Source organism: Apiospora aurea, assembly GCF_038362705.1.
Source record: "Apiospora aurea strain CBS 24483 chromosome Unknown utg000008l_segment0_segment0, whole genome shotgun sequence".
Classification (NCBI taxonomy): Eukaryota; Fungi; Ascomycota; class Sordariomycetes; order Amphisphaeriales; family Apiosporaceae; genus Apiospora; species Apiospora aurea.
Genome location: NW_027117395.1, coordinates 4,998,299 through 5,023,432, shown reverse-complemented (window position 1 = coordinate 5,023,432; position 25,134 = coordinate 4,998,299). Strand labels below are relative to the sequence as shown.

Sequence of the window (25,134 nt, the reverse complement as noted above, 5' to 3'; positions counted from 1 at the left end):
TGCATGGCATGTGCGAAATATCACATGTAACTTTTTCCGGGGCATCTGCCAGCAGAACAAGCGGGCCAGTCAGCAGTGAGCAGCAGATGACTGATGACAAGGAATGCCTAATTGTTAGCGAACATCCAACCTGTTGGTGGTTGCGCTTTTATTATGGCAAGCAACGCAAAGAATACCTACCTACTCGAGTAAATGTCCGAGTCAAATGCGCAGATATGACTTCTTTTTTTCGTATGTTCCGTCCTACCCCGGCGCGCATTGTTTTTCTCCCTCTCCAATTGTTGCTCACCTTGCTGGACGGTACGTCATTCTGTCTCTCCCGAGCCGGATCGCGCAAGGGAGGACCCTGAAAAAGGTGACACTAAAAGCTCGAGGTAAAATATTGGGCCCCTCAATCTCCAGGCCCCCGTAACTGGGGTCACAGAAGCCATGCAGAGGTCTAGACTTCAGGAGAAAGATCACAACGAACGCAACTCTTATTCCATATTCTCTGTTTATTTACGTGCCTAATGCAAAATTTTCTGCCTGTGAAATAGGATTGCGCATAATGCAGAATGTGTACCGGCCTGGGAAAAACATAAGGGGGGGAGGGGAGGGGGTAAAAAGATCGATTGAAACTTGCGCCATATGAGGTTGAGCCAACGACTTTCGAGGATAAGGAGACGAAAGCCTCCGTACGATGTCTCATTTACGGGATATGCTCGAATGCTATGAGGGTCTACTGGGTATGCTTTCGTACAACCATGAATCCAGCAGGTTCATGGAACGACAAATATGCTTTGTTGTTCAATGTTATCACATTGCCGCATCCCCACCAGTCTTACCCAGCGCAAACTTGGTCTTCTCACCATTGTCGACAATGACTTCCGAGCCCAGGCCACCTCGCTCAACATCCCCACCCCTGGACTCGGCAGACTCCTCTCCAGCTTTCGCCGTCTCGATTGGCACATGCTCGCGGACCACCATCCAGGTAGGGTACGCAGCCAGACCTTGAATTGCATTAGCAATGAAGAGATAAAACCAAGTAGGCGGACGGGCTAGTGGAGGGACGCAGTGGATGAGGGAAAGACCACATCGGAGGAAAAGGGAAAAACGGAAACTTACCAAGCAGTATCGTATTGACAGCCAGCGGCACACGACCGCCCACCCACTTCTTCGTATTCAGCCCAAACGCGATCGCCTGCGAAAAGCTCTCCTGCCCCCTCAGCACGCCCGAAAACCGCGTCAGCTCCGAGATGTCGCCCGCCTTGTTCGCGACCAGGTAGTACAGCCAGTTCTGCAGCGCCTGCCGCGCAAAGTCCCACAGCACCAGCACGAAGAAGCCCTCCGTAAAGCCAGCGTCCTCCCAGTCGTACGCGGGCGGGTGCCGCGTGTACTTTTCCTGGACCACCCACCCGTACACCCACGCGACGACGTGCACCAGCACGACGCACCAGTACCCCAGCACGATGCGGCGCTTCACGGGGAGCCGCTGGTAGTCCAGCAGCGCGCTGATGAGCTGCGACGACAGCAGCATCCCAAAGTTGGACACGAACCCGATCAGCGCCCGCGCCCGGATCCCAAAGTAGTACGTCTGGAAGCTCCCCGCGTACTGGTTGAAGTAGGCGGCCCAGAAGACGGGCAGCAGGAGCAGCACGTCGCGGCGCTTACAAACCTGCCAGAGGGCGCGGCACTCGGCTACGACCGACTTCTCCGTCTTGATCACGACGCGCGACCCGTCGGCGCGCTGGACCTTCTCGGGCGGCGAGAGCGCAAGGGCCAAGGGCGCCGCGACACACTGCAGCGCCACGAAGATGAGGTAGACCTCGTACCCGACCTTCCCCTTCGTCTTGGTCGCGGCGTCGTTGTTGAGCGCCAGCACAATGGCGCCGCCCAGCAAGGGGCCGCCGGTCCGAAACCACAGCCAAATGTTCATGTAGGACCCCCGTTTCCCCGGTTCCGGGTAACCCAGCGCGACGGCGCCCTCGCTGACCCAGAACAGGCCCGCGCTGAAGCCGCAGGCCACGGCGCCCACCAGCACGAACCACTCGTTTCCGTACCGGTTGTTGGTGTACAGGCCGGCCGAGTAGATGGGGTAGCCGACGGCGCCCAGGAACAGGGTCCAGGACAGGCCGATGCGGTTCGCGATAGGGGCGCCGAAGAAGCACAGGAAGCCCATGATGCCGAAAACCAGCGCGTTGGCGGCGTAGACTAGGTATGGCTCTTGGGCGCCGCCAGCACCCAGAGCGTTCATGGCATTCCAGAGTCCTGGGGCCAGAAAGCCCACGCCACCGATGACGAAGGCATTGAACAGAGCCGAGTGATACCAAACGCGCTTCGCCGGTGTGCCATCTGCCGTCGTGGGCGTAATGCTTCGGGATGCGGCCGTAGCCGAGACGCCATTGCCCTCTCCTTTCACGCTTGCCATCTTTGATGCCGGTTATAGCCCTTCAGAGATGGGATCGTGGGCTATCCAGAGAAACTGAGAATTGAAGACATAACCCCAAAGCATCTCGTCAATCGGCCATACTGTCAATATACGTTCCATTTCTGTCGCAGAAGCGCAATCATCGTCGTTCCATTTCCGGCTTGTGTGCTGGCCCACCTCGATCACGACATTTGCACATTCCGCTTCAGGACTGGTCGGGGTTCACAAGCGAAGCGCAAAAGGTGTAGGTGGCACCGTAGCATCAGATTGTAGCCCGCTTACAGGGAGATATCCCATACCTTGGCGATGGTGTCATGACCCCTGTATTGGTTTTCCATGAGCATGATAGGTCTCACCCGGGGTAGAATGGAGCCGGTGGACCTGCAAACGGTCGGGGTTTTTGACTTATCGATGGTGCAAGCCGCAACTCGACAAGCTTTACCTAATACCTACTGCTGTGTCGTCCATGTCTTCATATTTTCTTTGACTGCAATAATGTCGACAGCAGGATCTCAGAATGTTGCTGGAGACTCGCATGAGGACGCGCTTCTACGTTCAAGATGGTCTTTGAGGTTGTGTCAGTTCCAGTGCCATGCCCAGCCCTAATCAAACATGGCTTTGGGGAACAAGGTAGAAGACAGAGAGGAAATTGAGGTCCGTTATTACACGATACAGGGACTCTGCCTTTTCGATAACCTAGACGATGTTATGGACACCTTCAAAATCAGCAAGGTTGACGGCGGACATACATGTGGCGATGTCGAGGGCGTGTCGCTCGTGGAAGGTCTTGCAAGCTCTCGAGGTTTTCATTCTGGTTAGCTGGCAAGGAGTCAATGCCTGCAGCGTTTGTCGCAGAGCACAATCTCACGAGTTTGTTTGTAGAAACGCCCACCACTGCAGTGAAATTTTAAAATGGCGTAGTTGTTGTAAGCAACACCGACGGTATCACAGCTGTTGGTACAGCGCTTGGGGCTAAAATCCCCCACGGGTTGGTTGCAGTCCATGATGATGCCAACGAGCTACCTGGAGGAGCCACTATAGACGAAACAAGCTTCCAACTCGTGAGCTTACAAGACATACCGGGAGATAACTTGCTAGAAGTTGACACTGGCTGGGAACCAAGAAGATCGTAGCACATAGAAGCAACCAAGAAAAGTGCGGTGTTCATAACTTGTGTTTATTAAGATAGGTAGGTAGACAGGTTTGCATGGGCAAAGCTTTTGAAGTTAGCGAACGAACCTACATTACAAACAACTTACCTTCTTCAAGTTGGTGGCATGGTTTAGGACATCGCAGGAATATGACGATAACCAGGAAGATAATCCAAGACATCACGGCAAGCCACGCATAGCCATGCGCATTGGTCAGTAGATCATACATATCACAAAACATTCAAGACAGGCAGCATGCAGTGAAGCACGGCTCAACGTCTTGCGTCACAACGAGTCACAAGCCCAACAGACAGGTCAGATGCCAGGACCGACCTGACCTGACCTGACCCGAAGGTCAGGTAGGTCGACCCAACCGCAGAAGCCGGCCGGGAGGGCGCGAGTTCGCAGTGCCAGATCAAGAGAAAAGAAATCTCTGATCGGCGCAATCCAACCTGTCGCAGTACAAGATATGCAAAGCGATGGTCCCGGATTGTCTTCAGTGGAAAAGTAGGCTTTTATTCATCTCTTGTGAAAATCCTTTGCCTTCTCCAGTATGAGATCAGCAGATGCCAACGATCTATGTCGTGCCGTTCCGTGTCGTCCGATTCGTATCGTTCGTGACGAGAAATGCTCGATGCGGAAAAAAATGTTGCCGTCGAGTCGAACCAAGCAATAAACCCAACCAGCCGTAACACCCGTTTTTTGTTGTTGGTATCATCAAACGCCCATCATGTCATGTGGCAAGTCGCTTATGCGACGAGCTCGACAACACCACCGGCCTGGGTGATCTTCTTCTCAGCCAGACGGCTGACCCAGCGAGCGCGGACGACGATGGGGACCTCGGGGAGGCGGCCCTTTCCGAGGACCTTGGAGTAGCCGAGGGGAAGCAGGTCGATGACGGGGACGGTGTCCTTCTTCTCGCCCTTGAGGTAGGCCTCACGGGTCTCCTCGGGAACCAGGCTCCAGAGCTTGTCGAGCTGTGATTTGCTATGTTAGAGGAATGTTCGACTTGTGTGCGCAGGGTGGGCGATTGAAGTACGTACGTTGACAATGGGCTTGAAGAAGTGGTTCTGCTGCTTGTGGAAGTATCGCATACCGACCTTTCCGAAGTAACCGGGGTGGTACTTGTCGATGTTGGTTCGGCTGGAATGGCTGTTAGCATGCGTGTCGAATTGAAGATTGCGACAGCAAAGTGCTGGATCAAACGTACTGGTGATGTTGACCACCGGCCATACCACGACCACCGGGATGCTTTCTGTGCTTGCCGACACGACCCTTACCGGCCGAGACGTGGCCGCGGTGCTTTCTGGTCTTGCTGAGTCTGGTAGGCATCTTGGCGGTTGCTGTGATGTTAGTTGTCGAGCAGACCGAGAGGGAATGGGCGGAGCGATCGAGTAAGTTAAAATCAAAAGTTCGACCCTGGGGAATCCGCCGCGCACAGAGGTGAAAAAAAAGCTGTGGGAGGCTAGCAGGGGTGGATTTCGGGTTGGTGACAATTGAGGGCACAAAACCCCTCAGCCATCTGTGGCTAGTATTAATCAGTCGTATCTTATCAAACATCGAGCAGTGCACAGCCACTATTCAAGTGCCACACTCGCTCAACCCCACCTTCTACGCTGCCACCTGCAGCAATTGCATCTCAAGTGGCAGCTTCAACATTGAAGTCAGTCAGTCAGTCAACTTCCAAGACAAAGCAACTGTCGCCGGAAGACGTAGACAATATCTCGTTGTCGGGCATCTAAGGCCGCTTTTGTGTTTCAAGAAGATGTCCCTCTCCAAAATTTCAACTGTTTCCCTAAATCGTGGTATTTTTGCTTTTCCTTCCCTGAGTAAGGAAGGTTTTCTTCATGCGCCTGCAGTACCTACTCGCTTGACCCATTTACAAGCTGTTTTGTACTTCTTCCATACCGCTCCGCGTGTTTGGTCCTGCGCGATGCAACTATTGCCAGAATGAAAGATTGGTTCTGCAATACGAATGAATTTGTCTTGATTTGAATTACCTCTCAACTGCTTTCCTTTCTTCAGTTGGATTTGACGTGAGTTGAGTTGTGAGCATATTTGTTTGAACCAACAACGACTTCCAGAGATCCCAACGCGTACCGCGCAAATCGGAGCGCTCGCCGAAGAATCCGCCATTAGGCGCGCCGGCAATCCCCTCTACATAAGCACCCGATCGACTGTTCTATTATTGTCGAGTACCCAGTATGGCCAGTAGTAATGAAGGTCTAGACCTGGATCTTGATCACGTCACAGATGGTATCAAGAAGGTCGACTTTCACCACCCATATACCCCTTACGATGTACAAGAGCAGTTTATGCGATCAGTCTATGATGTACTTGAGGCCGGCGATGGGCAAGTGGGAATTCTCGAGAGTCCTACAGGGACAGTAAGTGTAGCAGACAAGCTACTTGAGCTTCAGCAGAGTCGCTAACAAAAAGCAGGGCAAATCCCTCTCCCTGATCTGCGCTGCTCTGACTTGGCTGCGAAACCACAAGCAAGCTAAGTTTGAGAGCTCCGTTGAGGATGCCGCACGGGATTTGAAGGATGAGCCGGACTGGGTCGTCGACTCCATGCTCCGGCGAAAGAAGGATGGAGTAATCAAGAAATGGGAAGAGAGGGAGGCTCGCCTGGAAACCGTACGGGCGCGTGAGAAGGCCCTGGAGATCCGCACCACCAAGAGGCGTCGGTTAAATGACCGCGCAGCAGCAGATCCTGATACCGACCACGAGCCGGATGATGACGAGTGGCTGCTCGATGAGAGGGACGAGGACGGTTCAGGTGGCGAAACGTCAAACTACAGTAAAGACACCAGAGCGCTGATGGAAAAGCTTGGAATGATGCCAAAACGAGATGCTGAGGAAGAAGACGACGGCGCCGGTCAAGAACTCAAGGTAACTTCTGATGATGGTTTATGCTTGTCTGGGCCATTCTGATCTAGGTTGCAGATTTACTACACCTCGAGAACCCATTCACAGCTGTCGCAGTTCATTGCCGAACTACGGCGCCCTACGTTTCCCCCCTCGGTCCCAGAAGCCATGATATCCAAGGACAGTGCCTCGGAACCAGAAGCCGTCAAACATGTCCCTCTGTCATCCCGCCAGCGACTCTGCATCAACCCGGCTGTGGCGCGCCTGGGTTCCGTTCAAGCCATCAACGATCGGTGCTCTGAGCTGCAACAGTCAAACTCCAAGTCGAAGTGCCAATTCGTGCCCAATCCCGACAAGCTGGCTGTGACGCACCAATTCCGAGACCATGCTCTCGCTGCTATCCCCGACATCGAGGATATGTTTGAACTCGGCAAGAAGCTGTCGATATGTCCGTACTACGCCTCCAGGACGGCCATCCCGGGCGCCGAGATCATCACTCTGCCCTACCCGCTCCTGCTGCAGAAGACGGCCCGGGACGCGCTGGGCATCAAGCTCGAGGGCAACGTGGTGATCGTCGACGAGGCGCATAACATCATGGACGCGGTCGCCAACGTGTATGCCTCCGAGATCAGCTTGAGCGAGCTCCGGCGCGCGAGGCAGATGCTCGGTGTGTATGTGAAGAAGTTTGGCAAGAAGCTGAAGGGCGAGAACCGCGTCATGGTCGCTCAAGTGGCAAGGGTCATCGATGGCCTGAGTGACTGGCTCGACGGTGCACTGAAGCTCAAGGTATGTTGACGCAAGCATACAGTTATGCTACTGATACACGAATGCTTACCTAGATGCAGGGCGATCAGGGAATTGTCGACTCCAACCAGCTCCTCAAGTCTAAAGGGGCTGACCAGATCAATCTGTTCAAGCTGATCCAATACGTTCAAGAGTCAAAATTGGCCTACAAGATCGAAGGATACGTTGCCCATACTGAGCAAGACCCCAAGAAGCCCGCGACACGATCCTCGTCGTCGCCTGTTCTCCACACTCTTGTTTCTTTCTTGGTCTCATTGACCAACCTGAGTACCGAGGGACGCATCTTCTACAACAAAACCCCTACCGCCAAAGATCAAGCACCCGACATCAAGCTCTCTTACCTTTTACTGTCTCCCACGCACGCCTTCTCCTCCATCGCCTCGGCCGCGCGCGCCGTCATCCTCGCCGGCGGCACCATGTCGCCCTTTGACGACTACACGGCCCACCTCTTCCCCGACCTCGCGCTCTCCAAAGTCACGACGCTGAGCTGCGGCCACGTCATCCCGCCGTCCAGCCTCTGCGTCTGGACCCTGGCCAGCGCGCGCCCGGGGCTGGACTTCGAGTTCAGCTTCCAGAAGCGCAGCGACAAGCGCATGATCCACGAGCTCGGCATCTCCATCCTCAACATCTGCACCGCCGTGCCGGACGGCGTCGTCGTCTTCTTCCCCAGCTACGGCTACTTGGAAGAAGTGGTCGCCGCTTGGGGCGGCGGCGCGGACTCGACGCCCCCACAACAAAAGCAGCAACCACAGAACGCAGCACCACCGTCCGTCTGGTCTCGGCTTCAGTCCAAGAAGATGGTGTTCCGTGAGAGCAAGGGCGGGTCCAGCGATGACGTCCTGGCCCAGTACAGCGAAGCCATCCTAGGAAATGGCGGGGATGGCCCTTCGAAGCCCGCATCTCCGCGACCCAAAACCAACGGCGCGCTGCTCCTGAGCGTAGTCGGCGGCAAGATGAGCGAAGGCATCAACTTCTCCGACCGGCTGGGCCGCTGCGTCGTCATCGTGGGCCTGCCGTACCCCAACATCAACTCGCCCGACTGGAAGGCGCGCATCGAGTACATCGAGACGACCACGACCACTCGTCTTCTCGCTCCCAACCGCGAAGGGGAAGAAGGAGAAGAAGGGCCGCCGCCACCACCCAAAATGACCAAAGCCGACGCGACGGCCAAGGCCAAGGACGCGGCGCGGGACTTTTACGAAAACGCCTGCATGCGCGCCGTCAACCAGAGCATCGGGCGCGCCATCCGGCACAAGGGCGACTATGCGGCCATCGTGCTGCTCGACCGCCGCTTCGGCGCCGAGCGCATCCGGCGCAAGCTGCCCGGCTGGATCCGGGGCGGCATGGCCGAGGGGGCGGCGAGGGCCCGGGGGCACCCTGGGTCAGCTTATGGGGAAGCTGTACGGGTTCTTCCGCGAGAAGAGGAAGCTGGAATCGTCGCACGCATGATATAATCTTGGAGGAGGGGCAGAGGGGCGGAGGGGTTGCGTGTAAGTAAGTGATGTAAGTATGTACCTATTTATTGGATGGCTACCTACTTAGGCAGTAGTGATTCTCGCTGCCCGACGGTGGGATCTGCCAATCGCAGTAGGATTGCAATTCCAAGATGTATCATGATTTGAGTGAGAACCGCTTGTGCAGCCTCAGTCTAGGGGGATTCGACTTACCAAGCCGGTTCGAGACGGGGCATGTATGTACGTACGGTACTCATCAGACGAAACGATCGTCAGTCTGGGGTTTCACGCCGTAAGTCCCACACGCCAGAATTCCTCCGAACAGCGAGTCAGGTCACCGATAGATTACACCCAGGCAAGCCATTAATTAGCGACATCCCGATGATGCACGATGCACCGTTTCCCTACTCGGTCGTCCTGAACCGGGCATGAATGCCGAAAAGTCTAGCCTCGCGTATGTCGTCTGTCTGTCCCAACCGGCCGGCCGGCCTACCTGTCTATCGAGCCCCATAAAACCGCTGCACATCATCAGCTCATGGTTTTCGCGCGCGCGCGCCGCCCCCCTAAGACCCAGCGTCCCACCCATGGAACCGACGTTGGGCCACCACTGGACACCCCCCCACCGCCCACCGTCCGCCCGCCCGCCGTTGCGAAGCGAAACGAAACGCAGAATTCCCCGGCACCGAGCGTCAAAATATCGTGCTGCGCCGCGCGCACGCTTGCTTATCGAGATCCTCCCACTGCCGAGGGTCGCCTGGTTCCCCTACTACCAAGTGCTACCGTATTTATGTATTCCTGGCACCGCACTCGCATTGTCGCGCGTTCCCTGGGTTTTCGGGGCGCCCCTCCCCCAGTGTAACCCGGCCATTTCCGTATTATTGGGAATCCCTTTCTTTCGCTACCTATGTTCGATACCTCCCCCTTCGCATCAAGTGAGGCTGTGTATACAAAAGAATGAGGCGAAAGGGGGCACGTAACTTAATATGCAACCGCATCCCGTCGGCTTCCTGTGACTTATGTCGATGATCCAATTTCACTTTCAGTTGGTGGTGTTCGAGAAAACCTGATTTTCCAAAATAACGTTTTCCCCCATGGGAAACCGCACCTGGAGCCGCCTTGAAGCAGCCCAGGGAATGGCATGAAGTTTGTGGTTTTGCGGTTGGTCTGCTATCCACCCAACCATGTGCCGCTATGCCGGGTATCCTTGACGTCGATACAGTCGCCGGGGTATCTAGCCAGGCCAAGCCAAGCATCTTTCTGCTTCTCTCGTATTTTTCTTTGTTCTAGTGGATTACTCCAGTTGGATGTGGTGTGGGCAACGGTGACTATCATCTTCTTACTCATGACTCGTGTCTTTCTATTGTGTATTTGTGCGGGTTTACCAACTGCAACCACGGCCGGTTTTGAAGTCGTATTGGGGATAGGCTGTGAGCTATTTGCCAGACTATTATACAGACTTGCAGTGTGTCACCATCGTAGCACCGATACTGGAGCCAGCTTCAAATAAAGACTGGGACAGCAGAGGCAGACGCGTGGATTAACACGTACGGACAATTTTAAGTGTAACATCAGATAGGTATTACTGTGTCTTCCTCGACCTTTTGCTACATGAACTAGAGGTAGAATCGGTGTGCTCAAGCTCTCTAGCAAGTAATGCCTACAGGAAAATAGAACGGACATTTTTAGTATACACAAGTTATTTCCATCTCTTAGACTAAATACGGCCCTGACACATGTATCTCCGGTCCAACATCTAGTTATTCTGTAGGCTGTCTTCTTGGTCTAAGTCTCCATATGCAAGCCTCGCCTAGGTGAGAGAGTGATGACAGACTATTAATGCATAGCGAGTAATAAACAAAGGCAAGTGCGCCTTCGCTTACGAGAACTACAGCGAAGGGTGTCAGAAGTTTTTTTTTTTTTTTACGTTTGCTTTGGCGGCCGCAGACGCCAGGGCCTGATATTCTTGGCCAGAGATTCAGTTTCGAACGCTGGGGACCACTAGTGTGTCCGGAAATGCAGAAAGATGTAGGTTGGAATGTGAATTTTTGGGATGGCGAGTCCATCTGTTTCCAAAGATAGAAACATATTGCATGCAAGGGCGTTCCCTCGAGCGATATCCTAGTCATATCTTGGGCACTCCGCATATCGATATTTTCTATTTTCTTCAAAAAGAAGGTCATCTGGCAACAAATACCTAGTCAGATAGAGGGATAGGAAGCCAAGAAGTGGTAATAATAAATTAGTAGTCTCCCTTGCGTGGACTTCATAGTCTCAACTCTGTGACGCCCTTGATATCTCTGTTATATTGTTGGGCTGTAGTCATCTTTTGAGGTCTCCTATTAAATCTATATCACCCTTGGACCTTCTTACTATCTACTAGGGTACTAGTAAAGCCGTTCTCTTCCACACAGACGAGCCGAGAACCTCAAAGTCGCCACTTGTCAGAGGACCCTTATTCTGTCACAAAGACAATGTTCTGCTTCGAACTCTCGAAGCTCCTACGCAACAGTCTCCGGATTACGAGCCGGGAACAACGATATCAACCTAGAGACCAACAGCTCGAGCCAGAGAAGCTCGGCACTCTGCTCCGACCCATCTTCGAGTCCATGCTCGAGGGGATCGGCTACCAAGGGGCTCCCCAGCTCCACGACAAGGAGAAGAAGCAGGCGGTGCTGGACGCCATGCACCAAAAGGTGGCCGAGTACGGCATGACGCTTGACGATCCTCTATCGGTCAAGGGATTCCGGCTGGGGTTCTCCGAGGCGGCGGTACGTTGTTTGCTTCGTGCTTATGTTGTTGCTGATCTTAGCCCCTTTTATTGGAACCTAGAACCCGGCATCTAATCGACAAGGTGGTCAAAACATAGCTCGCGTATCCCGACCACTCGGTCGTGGTACAAACGTACATCGCCATCTTTACCTGGATCGTCGTGCAAATCGACGACATCACCCCTAGTATCAAGAGCAAAGTAAGTTCGTATCCAGTCCCTTGGAAGCGGTGAAGCCACCCACCCCTTATGGCCCGATATTGGCCCAGCGAATCTGGGCCGTCGACAAAATGACTGCGATCCCTTGCGTCCGTTTTTCTTTTCACCTACTGACTGACACCGACATCGAAATAATAAGGTGGGGCAGTTTCAACAACGCTTCCTTCGCGGCGAGGAACAGCCGTTGCCCATACTGCGCGGCTTGGCCGCCATCCTTCGGGAGGCGTATGACCACTGGGACCCGGTCCTAGCAAACCTGCTGGTGAAGTCGGTGAGTTCTGCATTTGCACATCAGGTTCGACCCGCGCGAACCTGAGCGCGTGCGAGCTCGTATCTGCGCCACCCCTTTCCGTCCCTTCGGGCACAAACAAGCCAGAGCTAGCCACCAGACATGCTAGTTTTCCCCTGTGGCGTTTCTTGGTACCCGGTCACGAAGAGGTTGGTGCTGACGCAGCGCACTCACCCACTAGAGCCTGGACTTCGTGACGGCCAATCTGCTGGACGCGGACGAGGGCTTCCGGCGCATGCAGGTCACAGCGGCCGGCGTGAGCTTCCCGTACTACTTCCGCCACATGTCGGGCATCACCGAGGCCTACGCCATCTTCACGTACCCCAGCGGGCAGTACCCGGACCTGAGCCAGTTCCTCGAGGCCATCCCCGACATTGCCCTCTTCATCAACATCAACAACGACGTGCTTTCGTAAGTACTCGTGACCTCGTGACTGAACCCCCCAAACACGCCATCACCGCCATATCATATCATCTCATCACGCGAGTGGCGGTAAAACTGACTTGAGTTGGGAACGCCACATGAGCAAAAAACAGATTCTACAAGGAAGAGATCGCGGACGAAAGCACCAATTATATCCACAACCGCGCCCGGCGCGAGCGAAAGGACCCCCTGGCGGTGGTCAGGGAGGTCCAGCAGGAGGTGGTGGACTGCGTCGGCCGCGTCAACTGCATCCTCGAGGGTCGCGAGCCTTATCTGCAGGCATGGCGGGTCCACATGACGGGCCACATCGCCATGCACACGGTGAACCCGAGATACCGGCTGTCCGAGCTGGGGCTGGGCGAGGAGCACCCGTTGCGGTGACGGACGGGCAGAATGAATGGCAATCGCGATTTGTGATTTGCTTATGATGATAATGACGATACCGACACACGACGACCGCTAAAAGGAAGGAGGGATGGAGAAGAAGATTGAAAAGAAGGGGGCGGCTGTGAGGCCTGTCAGCTGGCCCGAGCTGAACTCCAGGGTTTGGCTCTGTTGGGGCGAGTAGGTAATAATAAGGCGCACCCCCTGGGCCGCCTGGGATGATTGGATGATTGGATGATTGGATGATTGGATGATAGCATGATGATGTGATCACGAGGACTGGATCTTAAATTGTGTCAAGGGGGTGTCGAACATGGATTGTTTGTCTCTTTGCGAACATGGCCGATTGAACAAATCAATACTGTGATGAATGAGTAAGAGATGACAGCTGAAGTTCCAACGGATGCCATCGGATGCGAAGAGAGCCGCCGCCCTCGGGTCCCTGGTTACCTAAGGTTAACCTAAGTTAAGTTATTAGTTGTGTAGGGAAGGGAAAAAAGAAAAGAAAAAACGGTTGCTAGCGCACAGTACTGGGTGTGCCCAGTGCCGGAGCGGACTCCGCCTCCGCTCTCAACAACGTTTGCACGTTACATTGCACAGCACGGCAGACACGCAGTTTTTTTTAGTTTTTTTTTTAGTTAGCGTTGCAATCCAATCCCGCGCAAATTGGCACAGACAATGGACAGGCGGCACGAGTTTACGTCGTGACGAGATTTGGTTTCACCGCCTTTCGGTGTGACCCTGAAAGCTTGGGATCCTTTTCGGGAGATGCCGACATGGGGTCCCAGGAACCCTGGCGAGCCTAGTAGTAGAGCTGAGAGCTGACAGCGACCTGGCAGCGCTCTAAAGCCCATTCGAGAAAGGATGGTCGCTCCGACGTACTTTTTCCAGCTTGCCAGTCGGCCGGTCGTTTCCTTTTCTGAAGACTTTTTTCGACGTCGCTCTCTTTATTCGCTCTTTTCCAAATCCCGAATCCGGAATGATCCCTGCCCCTTCTTCTCCCCTGCTGGCCCATGCCCACGATGTGGACACACACACACACACACACTTGCAGAAAACGCTACTTTTGTAGGCTGGGAAACGACCCGCTGGTGTTTTGGTGTGCTGTTGAAACTGTTTCCACGCCTTTCCCGGTTCGGACGAAATGAAAAGTAGGACCGCCCCCTCTTCCTTCCATGGAGCTTCTCGAAGCTTTCTCGAAGCCGAAACGCATGTACTTGCAGATCGGGAAGAAAACTGGGATGCCGGCTATGGAGCGAGATGAGGGTAGAAGGAAAGAAGAACGTGACACGACGCTTTTTTTTCTTCTTCTTCTCTTCCTTCTCTGCTTCTTCCAGTCGGTCTGCCCGGTGGTTCGGTCGGACGGCATGCGTACATACACGTGTATGTATGTATTGTATGTAGGTGGGAGCCCGCACCACATACACACACCCTTGCTTCGTGTCAAAATGCTGCCCAGAGGAGACACACGCAGTAGACCACACACGCTCTGGCAGGCATCTGCTTGTTTGCTTTCCACCAAACAGCCAAGCCACACTGGCAGAGAAGAAACTCGGAGATTTGGCCGGATCAAGTCTGTGTGTGCTCTCTAGAGTTTTGTTTTCTCTACTATACTCCGTAGAACGGCCTGACTCGTTTCTATTACCCATGACCACACCATCCCCTGAATAACATACCCACCACCGTAACAATGCGCGGTACTGTTGGCTCTTACTCTCTCGCTCTCTGTTACTCATGTTTCGTAGCGCCCAACATAGCCCTCTCCCCTGTGCATAAAGAAAAAATCCTTTCAAAAGAAAAACCCAAATAACCACGATCTACACAGTAAGTATAAGCGAATTGGAGCATGACCAGGCAGGGAGTATAGGGCACGCCTTTGACCCCATCATTTCCACCCCCCTCATGGCCCTGGACTAAGCTAGTAGTAGTATGCTAAAGAGAAGACCCCCCCCCTATTCGCTGTCATGTCATGTCATAACTCGCACAACCGCAAGTACCGTGCAAGGGTCCCCTCCCTCCTCGCTTCCGTAACGTGACTAATCGCTTTGCTGACATGACAGAGGGGAAAGAAGAGGGTGAGTGAGAGTGGGAGCGTGTGGGAAACCTAACGATAAACACCGCGAGGGCCCTTGTCGAGCTCCAATGATAACCGTCGTTGCAAATCAAGGCAGCATGGGCCCTGACCAAAAAAGAAATGGGATTTCATTTCTTTTAAACTCATTTTGCGTCGGTATGGGGGTGGGCGAGGAGGGGGGACCAACGACTTTGCTCTTTTGAATTCAACCTAAAACAACCCTTGGTAGCTACCGCTGCTGCCCCCCGAACGGAACCATGAATCTACTATTACTACTACTATCATCCCACGATACTACCAACCCGCCGCCGCCACCCCCCGCCCTATCACCACCAGCCGACGACAACTAGTTTCGACAACACTTGAACACCACGCCAGAACTGCAGAGACGATAAAGGAATAGCAGCCACACCAGAACCAACCAACCGAACAAGGAAAACGGGCAGGAAAGGAAAGGAAATACGAAGAAACCGCCAGTTGTGGCCGTACCCAGCAACACCAGCACCGTAATGGCGACGGGCACCATCAAGTACCGGAAACTGAACCGCGCCAAGAACGAGATCCGGCTGCTGGAGCTCCTGCCCGCGAGCGACGCCGCCGCGCCCGTGGTCTGCCGGCTCGTCACCGTGCCCCTGACGGACGAGCTCGAGTACCTGGCCCTGTCGTCGCTGTACGGCGACCACAACGACGTTTCGCGCATCGTCGTCGACGACCGGCAGGTCCTCATCACGACCCACCTGGCCCAGGCCCTCAAGCACGTCCGCACCGTCTTCTTCCCCAGCCTCATCCGGCGGCAGCAGGAGCAGGCCGCCATCGTCGCCGCCCAGCAGAAGCAGCAGCGCCAGAAGCGCCAGCGGCAACAGTCCGGCACCGGGGGCCCCCGCGCGCCGCGCTGGCTCGTGAGCCTGCTCAAGGGCGTCAACTCGATCCTGCCGTCCCCGGAAGACGAGGCCAACACGCCGCTCCGGATCTGGGTCGACGCCCTCTGCATCAACCAGGCCGACGACTACGAGAAGGACCGGCAGCGGTCCGGGATCGCGGCCATCTACGGGAGCGCCAAGATGGTCATCGGCTGGGTCGGCCTCAAGATCCCGCAGACGGACGCCGGGCTCGCCGCCATGCACGAGATCCACGGCGCCATGCCCAAGCACTGGGGCGACCCGGAGGACGAGGCGGCGCACCCGGAGGACTACTCGCCGACGCACCGCTGGACGCGCAACGTGGCGCACATCTGGGCGGACCGCGAGTCGGACGGCGCGCCCGCCTTCTCCCTGGACCACTGGGTCGGCGCCGCCGACTTCATGCAGCGCCCCTACTTCCAGCGCCGCTGGATCCTCGAGGAGATCGCGCTGGCGCGGTACCCGACCTTCCTCATCGGCGACGCCATCGTCTCCTGGAAGCTCATCCTGCGCATCAACCGCTTCATGGAGGAGTTCAAGGAGAAGGAGTCCGACGTCTTCCCCGCGCATCTCCGGTCGGCGATTGCGGAGATGCCGCTCGGGACGATACACGCGCTGCTTGGTGAGTCCTCTTCCATTCTCATCCTCCCCAATTGGAAATCCTCAATAAAACCAAATGCTAACCATCACCCCCTTGTAGACGAGTTCGCCAAGCGCAGGAGGTCAGAGAACGCCGCGTCGCTCGACACGACGAAAACGTCGGAGCGCACAAAGTACTCCAACTCGATGGTCTCGAAACACGACTCCAGACAGCCCGAGGACATGCCCACAGTCGAGAGCGCGACCACGAATTCTAATTGAAAGAACACCCCCAAACCCCCAAACTCCCCCAAAAGAAACAAGAACACAGAGATGAAAACCACTACATGTATGATATTATGTTCAAATTTCCCTTTGTTTTTTACCAACATTTTCTTTTGTCGATATTACATATAGAACTGGTTGGGATATTATACCACGTGGGCAAGGGGCAAGCCATGGAGCCGAGTCAAAGTGGGTGTGACGAAGAAAAGAGCAAGCAAGCAATGCATGACATCTGGAAAAAATCACGGGAATTAGAGCTAAAGGGAGGGAGGCAAAGGCGGCACATTCACCTCGGAAGATGGCGTAACACGGGAAATATTTCAACTGCAACGAAGTCCAAGACTAGAATAGAGGGAAAGGAAAGGAAGAAGCAGAAGAAGAATGAACAATTCAAAAAAGATGATCATGGTCTCATTAAAAACTTTTGTGGTGTTGTTACACGGTCGCTGACTGACTTGACTGATTGAGTGATTGACTGCATTCAAATGACAGCCATATGCACCTGCAGCGTGCTCTGCGTCTCGAACCGCACCGCCGCGCCGGGCGCGACGTAGAAGATGAACCCGCTCTTGAGCGGGAACTCCTTGCCCTCCGCCTTGAGCGTGCCCTCGCCGCCGGTAACAATCATGACGCCCGGCCCGTCCACGGCCTCGAGCTCATCCGACTCCCCCGGCCTTGGTCAAGTCCGTCTTGAGCATGTTGAACTCGCTCATGGGCGGCGCGTAGACGACCGTCTTTCCGCTCTTGCTCTTCTTGTACGCGGACGAGGGCAGGTAGACGTCGTCGCGGCTGTGCGCCTTGAACGTCAGCGTGTCGGCGAACAGGTCGGCGCTGTTGCGGTCCGCGGGCGGGCAGAAGCCCGTGTTGAGCACGTTGTTGCTGCGCGCCATGCACTCGACAATGTCGCCCGACAGGTAGGCGTGGATGCCGTCGGCAGGGGATATAAATGGCGTCGCCCGCCTCGAACGTCAGGAAGTTCATGCACAGTAGCGCCACCAGGCTGCCCGCGTCCTCGGGCCCGTACTGGTCCTGCAGACGGGGGAGCATGTCCACCACGTAGCCCGCATCCCCGAATTGGCTCTTGTCGATGGCGACCAGCTGCTTCTGGACTTGTTTTACGGTGTCCTCGCTCGCCTTCAGCAGGCTGCGCGTCACCTCGCGCAGCGTCTTGTCGGTCCACTGCGTCGTCCCCTCGGGCACGAACTGCTGCAGGGGCTTGAGCTTGAACAGGGGCTCGATCTGGGCCAGCGGCTTGAATCCGGCGAATACCTCGAACTTGCCGAGCGCGACGGCGATCTCGGGCTTGTGGTTGGGGTCGGTGAAGCTCTGGGGGTCTTTGGCGTGCAGCTTCTCCGACAGCTCCTTGTTGGGGTGGATCTGCAGCGGCAGGGCCTTGGCGATGGAGAGGATCTTGGGCAGGTAGGGCAGCTGGGCGTCGAACTTGTCGACGACCTTCTTGCCCAGTAATTGGTCTTTGTTCTTGGCCAGTACGTCCTTCAGCTCCTCGCCCGTCTCGAGCTGGCGCGCGGGGAAGTCCGGGTAGTCGCCGAACCACATCTCCGAGTAGAACTGGTCATCCTCGATCTTGAAGTCGAGGCCGGGGGTTTGCGCGCACAGCTGGGCGGCTAGTGATTGCTTGCCCTTCTTCCCCCAGGGGTAGTTGTTGCAGGTGCCGCTAAGCTGAAATACTGATGATGGCGCCATGATGTGTGGTTGTGTGGTGGTGTTCTTCTCGTTACTTGGTCTCGTGAAAATCGTACAGGTTGGTGGTGTATGATACAGATCGGATTGATTGGTTTTATTACAGGTGGGAATTGGCTATGATCAAAACGAATATGCCAACTACTGAGACTTCTTAAAAGGGATTGTTAGACAAACTCGTGGATGCTGTTTTTCTAACTGTAGATTCATGGCACACGGCGGCTTGCCGCATGTGAAGATTTGTATGTCGTCATAAACGTCATCGCCGGCCGGATCCCACATTATCGGATCCAACGGGCTTGTGGGCAACATCTCAGACAAGAAGACAAGAGAACAGTGGGGGGAACATGCTGCAAAGTGAAGTCGTCGATCTATCAGAAGTTGCTCCAATGTTGCATCGATTGCCGATGAGTTATGTCAAAATCGGACAGGTTGCTCCGGATGGATGACGACCTGGAATTCTTCTTCTCACTGTTAAGTCCGATGGCCATTGGTGTTGGAAGTTAAAAGCACAGCGCCTGCAGCTCTCCCGTCGCATCAAGTCAATGGTCGGTCCGCTAGGCTCATTCAATCGATGCTGTTTCGCGTCCACTGGGCAGCCCATACCTAAGCCCATCGCGTCCAGTTGCCAATGAAGCTGACCAGTGAGGCTGAAATTGGTTGGATCGGTTGCATCAACCAGGGCCACGATGATCATGGTTCACTGCCAGAACCCCGAACTCCCAATTGAGCAGACCCGGGTCGTTTCCAGAAGAACCAACCCGGAGTTCAACAACGTATCTAGGTAAGCTTCGAATTATGTATGAGGATGCACAGGATGCAAGAAACCTAGATAATGCAATAAGACACAACAGTGGCTTGGCACGTTCGTCCTGCCGCGTGTCTCGCCCCTCCACACACACCCCCTCCACGAAGAGCCCCTCCAGGGCTCCAACAACTAACTGCCAACCCCCAAATCGAGATGCGCTAGAAATCGCCCCTAACCATCAAGCCGTCGCCTGTAATTTCTCCTTTAGAGCCATGGACGCACCAATTCCAGGTGATGGCACGCAGCCGCTACGCCATTGACGTCACTCACGTCACTTCAGCGCAGCTGAACACATCAACGCATGTTTTCTGCGCAACTAGATCTGCAGGAGCTGAAAAAGAATGAGGGCTGGTATGACAGAATAATTAGAAAATTCCCGGCCAAGAGAGAATAAATTCCTCGAGTCGTGTCTGTCATACACATAATAGTAAATAATTCTCTAATGCTTGCACCACCGGCTTGCTACCCATTCTTCATTGACACTCGTTATTCTCTATTGTCGCCAACGCAACTGGCGATTTGATACCAGAAATGGCATCATCATCTCCAATTGTGGCCACTGGGCCCGGAACTGAAGGGGAGCCCGAACAGACGTTTGGCGAACAGGTCAACGACGCCGTCGACGCCGTGAAGGAGTTCCTGCCCATACCCGCCGACACGGAGCCGGTGACCGACCCCTTCAACCACGATGTCTCCAACAGCATGGCCGAGGAGCCGACCCTGTCGCACGCGCTCGCCCTGGACGACCACGAAGAGAAGGGTCGCGCGCAGCAGGACCACTTCGAGGAGGATGTGCTGGACCTGGGCTGGAACGAGAAGAAAGAGCGCATCGCCGCGCCCCCTGGTCGGCGGCCTGGGCAACGAAGATCTGTGGCTGCTGGTCCGGCGATTCAACAAGGTTCGTCTTAAGAAGCAAGGATGCGGGCCGAGCCGAGGAAGGCGACCGACCCATGTCGTCCCACGAACTTACATGAAGAGGAGCACCATCATTTGAACCAAGGCCAACAACTGACAAACACGACTCTGATATAGCAACTGTACCACGTCAAGGAATCGACCAAGGCCGTTCCCGGGAACCTGGACCTCAACATCGCCGACGAGGAGGAGTTCTCCCCCGACAAGCTGCGGGCGCAGATCGAGCGCCTGTACACGGAGGTCATTATCAACCTAATCAGCGTGGTAAAGCACGCCGCGCGCCTACGATCGTGGCGGGAAACAAGGCGTACATCGGCCTTCTGTGCGGTAAGCCCCGTTCATGGTAGCATTTTCGCATGCTCATCCCGGTCCCTCGTGCCTTGGTTGGCTGACTTTTGGCTTGTAGGTGTACTTCATCGCATGGCTATTCGACTTCGTCGTGCCCCTGCTGTCCGTCACGCTCATCACGCTCATCGCCTATCCGCCCGCGCGAGGAGTCCTGTTCCCACCGGCGCCGATTGCCCTCGTCGACGCCAATACCGGCGGCGTGCAGAAGCCCAAGGCGGGCGTTCTGGGCAGCCATGGGTCTGCGACAGGTGCACCCGAGAACCACAAGGGAGAGGCCGTTGAGCAGGAGGCTAGCAACTTCTTCAACGGCATCACGGCCATCATTCTCACCAGCGCCACCGGCAAGCACCCCCAGGGCGACGGGGAGGGCAGCGGCGAGAACGACCGCGACGAAAACGTGCCCGACCCGACGGCCATGGCCGTGGGCGCCGCGGACGCCAAGGACATCGCGGCGGGCGGCAAGCCCTCGCCGCACCACGACAAGACCAAGAAGCCCGTCGAGAGCGCCATGTGGAGCAAGATGCGCCCGCTCATGAAGATCGTGGGCGACATCACCGACACCTGGGAGCGGTTCGCCAACGCGCTCTCCCCGACCCCGCCGTTCCCACAGCACATCTACCGCATGCGGCTCGCCTCCCTCATCGTGCCTCTTCTGTTCACCTCCCTCTTCGTCACGTCCTACATGTTCATGAAGGGCGTGACCTTCGGCATCGGCTTCGGCTTCTTCGGCGACCCCGTCATCACGCGCGGCATCCGGTTCCTCAACCGCGAGTTCCCGCACTGGGAGAAGCTCCTCGAGCTCCGCAACACCGTCCTCAAGGGCGTGCCCACCAACGCCCAGCTGACCCTGACCCTGCTCCGCATCGGCGAGGCCAACAAAGCCCCGCTACCCCCGCCCCCGCGCGTCGGCGAGGCGCCGCCGGACCGGCCCGTCGGCGTGACGGACGACGAGCTCAGGGCCACGGGCGCGGAGCCGCCCCTGAACGCGACCGACGCGGAGCTCGACGAGGCCATGCGCCACGATCCCCACACGGCGCACGAGACGAGCGGCAGCGATATTGACGCGGCCAAGAGCGCCAAGCACGGCAGCAAAGGGCGCAAGCTTGTCAACCTCCTCAAGAGCACGACCAAGGGCGCCGTCAAGACGGCCATGGGCGCAGACACGGTGCGGGCCAAGGCGGGCTCGTCGCACGCCAAGCACCGCCTGGGCGCGGCGCCCAAGCCGACGCCGGACCTGCTCTCGGGCCCCGTCGACTTCCAGGCCCGGTACAAGGGCCACAAGGGCCACGTGTACATCTCGACGAAAGCCACGATCCCGGCCGTCGCGTTCTCCACGGACGTCACGGTCGAGACGATCGGCAGCGCCGAGCGCGAGGACCTGCACCCGAAATGGAGTGTGCCGATCGCGGACCTGCGCGAGCTCAAGAAGATTGGGGGCTACGGCTGGAAGTACCGGATGATGGTCGGCTGGAGCCTGGGGCGGGAGATCGCCGACGGGCTCGAGCTGACGGACCGGACGGGGACGACGTACAAGCTGACGGCGCTGCCGCTGCGGGACGAGCTGTTTAATCGGTTGATTGCGATGGGGGGGACAGAAATGGGAGGCATGGTGAGGCGATACGGATGTTTCCTTATTATTATTATGACTGAGTCCTTTTTTTCCCCTCTTCTGTTGGGGATTTCTTTCATTTCGCATAGAACTGTTTCGTCATGTTATGGGTTTTGTAAAATGTTTGTTTCTGACTGATTTTTTTCTTGCGACAGTGCGAGGGTTTGGGCTGGAGCGTGAAGTGCATGGGGCAACGATGTATATACGAAGGTACTTGAATGATTTGGCGACGAGATAGACGATGATACCACGGTTAAGTAGAATATACCAAACGATTTAACGAAGAGCGTTGGGTTTATTTGAGTTGTCGTGGAAGTGAGTGATTGAATGGCTTCCCATCGGGCCTGTGTAAGACGTCGAACCCCGTGTCGCACGGAGGTTCATCATTGAGTGACAAGAAAAGCGACCACCAATGAGCCCACACATAAGACACTCGGTAACATGGTATTGAAATCTAATCCAATCAATACTCTAAGGTTACCTCCGGAGCAGCCATGATAGACAGACAGTGTTGACGTGGGAAGCGGAGGCTGAACATTCTTGGCAGCTGAAAAGCCATTTTCAGCTACGGCATGGCATTGGTGTACGCCGAGGCGGGAAACAGTACTCATCTCCTTCACCTCCGTTTCATAACTTCCACGAAATAGATTGTGTGCCTCTGGAAGACTTGCCGTTGATAGCCCAAGGCCAGGGTAATAATCAGCATGTCTCTGTACCAAGTAGCGATTGAAACTGTAAGTGTTATTCCTCGCACCATCGATCGCGCTGATGAATAACATGAGATTTTCGCAGACAGGGGGCGAAGATCGCGTCTGTGAAGAATGTGAAGCTATTACCAAAAGTTACAGTACGATCGCCTCTGGTGGCGTGCGGGACAGAACCGCCGGCGAGAGACCGGATTATCCAGTGTTCTCTACGACGCTAGCGGAAGCGACGAGCAAGTCTCGCTCCTGCTGGCATTGCGGATGGATCGTGCTCCTGACTACGTGCACTTGGCCTCATGAAGTCATGGGCAGCACTACTAGCAAGGTGGTGATCAAATGGGAATCCATTTCGAATGAGAGCTCCCATCCCGATGGCCGAGGCCGAGGCCCGCCATCCGTCGAGCGTCTCGTGATAACCTATTACGCGACCGAGAATTGGGCTGAAAAGAAACAGCTGAGGTTTTACAAGTCGGAAGGCTGGCCGCAGAACCTCGCTTCCATCGCCGTCAAGGTACCACCGGTGGCCCAAAGCACGTCGACGCTGGACTGGACGCCGACCCCCGGCTCTACGCGGGGCGGATCCGGCCCTCGGCCATCGACGGCCGGTTGCTGAGGGGATGGAAAGAATGCTGCATGAAGGAGCACGGCGGCACGTGCGATCAGACATTCATGACGCGCCGGGTCCCGCAGCTCCGCTTCGTCGACGTCGAGGCGAGATGCGTGGTCGAGGCCGCCCCGGACACCGTCACCTCCTGGGTCGCGCTGAGCTACTGCTGGGGCGGGCCCCAACTCCACGCCCTGCAGAAGAAGAACCGGGAGGCGTACCGACAGCCAGGCGCCTTAGCCGACCAGCTTCTCCCCGGGGCATCGTCGACGCCATGGCCGTCACGCGAGTCCTCGGCGAGCGGTACGTGTGGATCGACAGCCTCTGCATCATACAAGACGACGACAAAGACAAGTTGGAGTTCATCGCGGCCATGGGGACCATCTACGCGCACGCGGTCGTGACAATCGTCAACGCCGCCAACGACAGGGTGGCCCTGGGGATCCCCGGAGTAAGCCTCGAGCGCCGGATGCAGCAGGTGCACCAGATGAAGGGCTTCTGTTGGGTAGAGGCGCTGGACCTCCCCCACGAAGCCTGGGAGGGGTATCTCCACGGCACGGTCTGGAACACCCGGGGCTGGACTTTTCAAGAGGGTCTCCTATCGCCGCGCTGTCTCGTCATCACCCGGGACCAGGTCTACTGGCAGTGTAAGACCGCCTCGTGCTGCGAGGACAGCTGCTGGGACGCGGCGTCTTCGTCTTCGTCGTCTTCTGCGAGCGATCAACGAGGAGGAGGGATCTACCGGCACTATTCGGGCTCCGGCATCATGCGGAGACTCACCGACCGCACCGAGGATAACTGGCTACTTCTCTACGAAGACATCCTCAAAGCCTACACACAGCGCGAGCTCACGTCCGAGAGCGACCGCCTGGGCGCCGTGCAGGCCATCCTGGACGTGCTCGGCGGCCGCCCCGACGAGACGGGCTATTTCTGGGGGATGCCGGTCGGCCACATGGAGATGGCGCTGAACCTGAACCGCAGCCTGTCCGACGGCGCGAGACGGAAGTGCGATGCCATGTTCATGGGCCCCAACAACGAGATCCAGGCGGCGCCGTTCCCCTCGTGGTCCTGGCTGGGCTGGCACGGCTCCTTCCGGATGCCGACGCTCGAGCGGACCCGCGTGGGCGGCCGGCTCGGGCTCAAGTTCTACCGCATCCTCTCCTCCTCCTCGGCCGGTTCCACTACTACCGCCCGAAAGCTCGAGGCGCTGGTGGAGACGCCCTTCGCGGGGCCCGAAAAGGCGTTCAGCCAGAAGGACTACTTGGAGTTCCACGACGAGCTGAACATTTCGTACCCAGGGGGCCTGGCCCATCCCTGCATGGACTACGGCCGGCAATCGATCGCCCTGGCCGACGTCCCGCCCGCCGTCCTCGCCAGCGCCAAGGCGCCCTCGGCCCTGTGCTTCTGGACCAGCACCGCGGTCCTCCGCATGAAGTACGAGGGCCGGAACCATTTCCACCGCTGCCCCGGGATCTCCTTATCACACGGAGAGGTCTGTTTTTATGGCGGTAAGTGGGAGGACGACGACGCTTTCACGCCGGACGGCGTCGAGGGGAGATTCATCGTCGTCGGCACAGAGAGGACCCGCATGTCGCACGGGGGACACGTCACCGTGAATCTGCTGCTGGTAGAGCAGGACGCGGACGGGTTTTCGCGCAGGAGCCGGCTGGTGACCTATACGCCGGAGACGGTGTGGGAGAGTTTCGAGAATCGGAAATGGGAACTGGTGTTTCTGGTATAACCAGGGGGCTTCTTGTGGTGGCTCGTCCATATGCGGTTAAGGTTATCTATCAATATATAGGCCATGATGCTATTAAGGCGTGAGTTAGGTCTAGTCAGCAG

The 25,134-nt window shown here is 56.2% G+C and overlaps 9 protein-coding genes across 9 annotated transcripts; 6 read left to right on the top strand and 3 right to left on the bottom strand.

The window, feature by feature from the left end:
* Positions 1 to 795: 795 nt before the first annotated feature.
* On the bottom strand, positions 796 to 2,407 carry PG986_013009 (uncharacterized protein; the record flags this gene model as incomplete). Its single annotated transcript, XM_066849231.1, has 2 exons — positions 796 to 989; positions 1,105 to 2,407. The coding sequence occupies 2 exons, from the start codon at positions 2,405 to 2,407 to the stop codon at positions 796 to 798; spliced, it is 1,497 nt and encodes a 498-aa protein (XP_066695927.1).
* Positions 2,408 to 4,300: 1,893 nt separating this feature from the next.
* On the bottom strand, positions 4,301 to 4,900 carry PG986_013008 (60S ribosomal protein uL15). The gene is made up of 3 exons (XM_066849230.1): positions 4,769 to 4,900; positions 4,602 to 4,701; positions 4,301 to 4,535 (listed from the first exon to the last, which is right to left on the bottom strand). The coding sequence occupies exons 1-3, from the start codon at positions 4,888 to 4,890 to the stop codon at positions 4,308 to 4,310; spliced, it is 450 nt and encodes a 149-aa protein (XP_066695926.1). The 5' UTR covers positions 4,891 to 4,900; the 3' UTR covers positions 4,301 to 4,307.
* Positions 4,901 to 5,762: 862 nt separating this feature from the next.
* On the top strand, positions 5,763 to 8,684 carry PG986_013007 (chromosome transmission fidelity 1; the record flags this gene model as incomplete). The annotated part of the gene is made up of 4 exons (XM_066849229.1): positions 5,763 to 5,945; positions 6,001 to 6,450; positions 6,505 to 7,212; positions 7,272 to 8,684. 4 exons carry the CDS (start codon positions 5,763 to 5,765, stop codon positions 8,682 to 8,684), a joined length of 2,754 nt encoding a protein of 917 aa, XP_066695925.1.
* Positions 8,685 to 11,155: 2,471 nt separating this feature from the next.
* PG986_013006 (terpenoid synthase) lies at positions 11,156 to 12,763 on the top strand (the record flags this gene model as incomplete). The annotated part of the gene is made up of 5 exons (XM_066849228.1): positions 11,156 to 11,452; positions 11,551 to 11,652; positions 11,810 to 11,941; positions 12,141 to 12,370; positions 12,496 to 12,763. 5 exons carry the CDS (start codon positions 11,156 to 11,158, stop codon positions 12,761 to 12,763), a joined length of 1,029 nt encoding a protein of 342 aa, XP_066695924.1.
* A 2,586-nt stretch (positions 12,764 to 15,349) lies between these two features.
* PG986_013005 (uncharacterized protein) lies at positions 15,350 to 16,600 on the top strand (the record flags this gene model as incomplete). The annotated part of the gene is made up of 1 exon (XM_066849227.1): positions 15,350 to 16,600. One exon carries the CDS (start codon positions 15,350 to 15,352, stop codon positions 16,598 to 16,600), a length of 1,251 nt encoding a protein of 416 aa, XP_066695923.1.
* Positions 16,601 to 17,084: 484 nt separating this feature from the next.
* On the bottom strand, positions 17,085 to 18,307 carry PG986_013004 (phosphomannose isomerase type I; the record flags this gene model as incomplete). The annotated part of the gene is made up of 3 exons (XM_066849226.1): positions 17,085 to 17,277; positions 17,309 to 17,563; positions 17,589 to 18,307. 3 exons carry the CDS (start codon positions 18,305 to 18,307, stop codon positions 17,085 to 17,087), a joined length of 1,167 nt encoding a protein of 388 aa, XP_066695922.1.
* Positions 18,308 to 19,643: 1,336 nt separating this feature from the next.
* PG986_013003 (uncharacterized protein) lies at positions 19,644 to 22,103 on the top strand (the record flags this gene model as incomplete). The annotated part of the gene is made up of 4 exons (XM_066849225.1): positions 19,644 to 19,982; positions 20,145 to 20,354; positions 20,434 to 21,984; positions 22,074 to 22,103. 4 exons carry the CDS (start codon positions 19,644 to 19,646, stop codon positions 22,101 to 22,103), a joined length of 2,130 nt encoding a protein of 709 aa, XP_066695921.1.
* Positions 22,104 to 22,688: 585 nt separating this feature from the next.
* Positions 22,689 to 22,988, top strand: PG986_013002 (uncharacterized protein; the record flags this gene model as incomplete). The annotated part of the gene is made up of 2 exons (XM_066849224.1): positions 22,689 to 22,718; positions 22,833 to 22,988. 2 exons carry the CDS (start codon positions 22,689 to 22,691, stop codon positions 22,986 to 22,988), a joined length of 186 nt encoding a protein of 61 aa, XP_066695920.1.
* Positions 22,989 to 22,992: 4 nt separating this feature from the next.
* On the top strand, positions 22,993 to 25,033 carry PG986_013001 (uncharacterized protein; the record flags this gene model as incomplete). The annotated part of the gene is made up of 3 exons (XM_066849223.1): positions 22,993 to 23,199; positions 23,220 to 23,595; positions 23,631 to 25,033. The coding sequence occupies 3 exons, from the start codon at positions 22,993 to 22,995 to the stop codon at positions 25,031 to 25,033; spliced, it is 1,986 nt and encodes a 661-aa protein (XP_066695919.1).
* Positions 25,034 to 25,134: the final 101 nt, after the last annotated feature.

Bases quoted from the DNA above. Each gene is read 5' to 3' on its own strand.
- PG986_013008 (XM_066849230.1), bottom strand. From the start codon at position 4,890: ATGCCTACCAGACTCAGCAAGACCAGAAAGCACCGCGGCCACGTCTCG. The intron at 4,702-4,768 runs GTACGTTTGATC...CAGCCATTCCAG, and splicing joins GCCGGTGGTCAACATCACCA to CCGAACCAACATCGACAAGT. The intron at 4,536-4,601 runs GTACGTACTTCA...AGCAAATCACAG, and splicing joins TCTTCAAGCCCATTGTCAAC to CTCGACAAGCTCTGGAGCCT.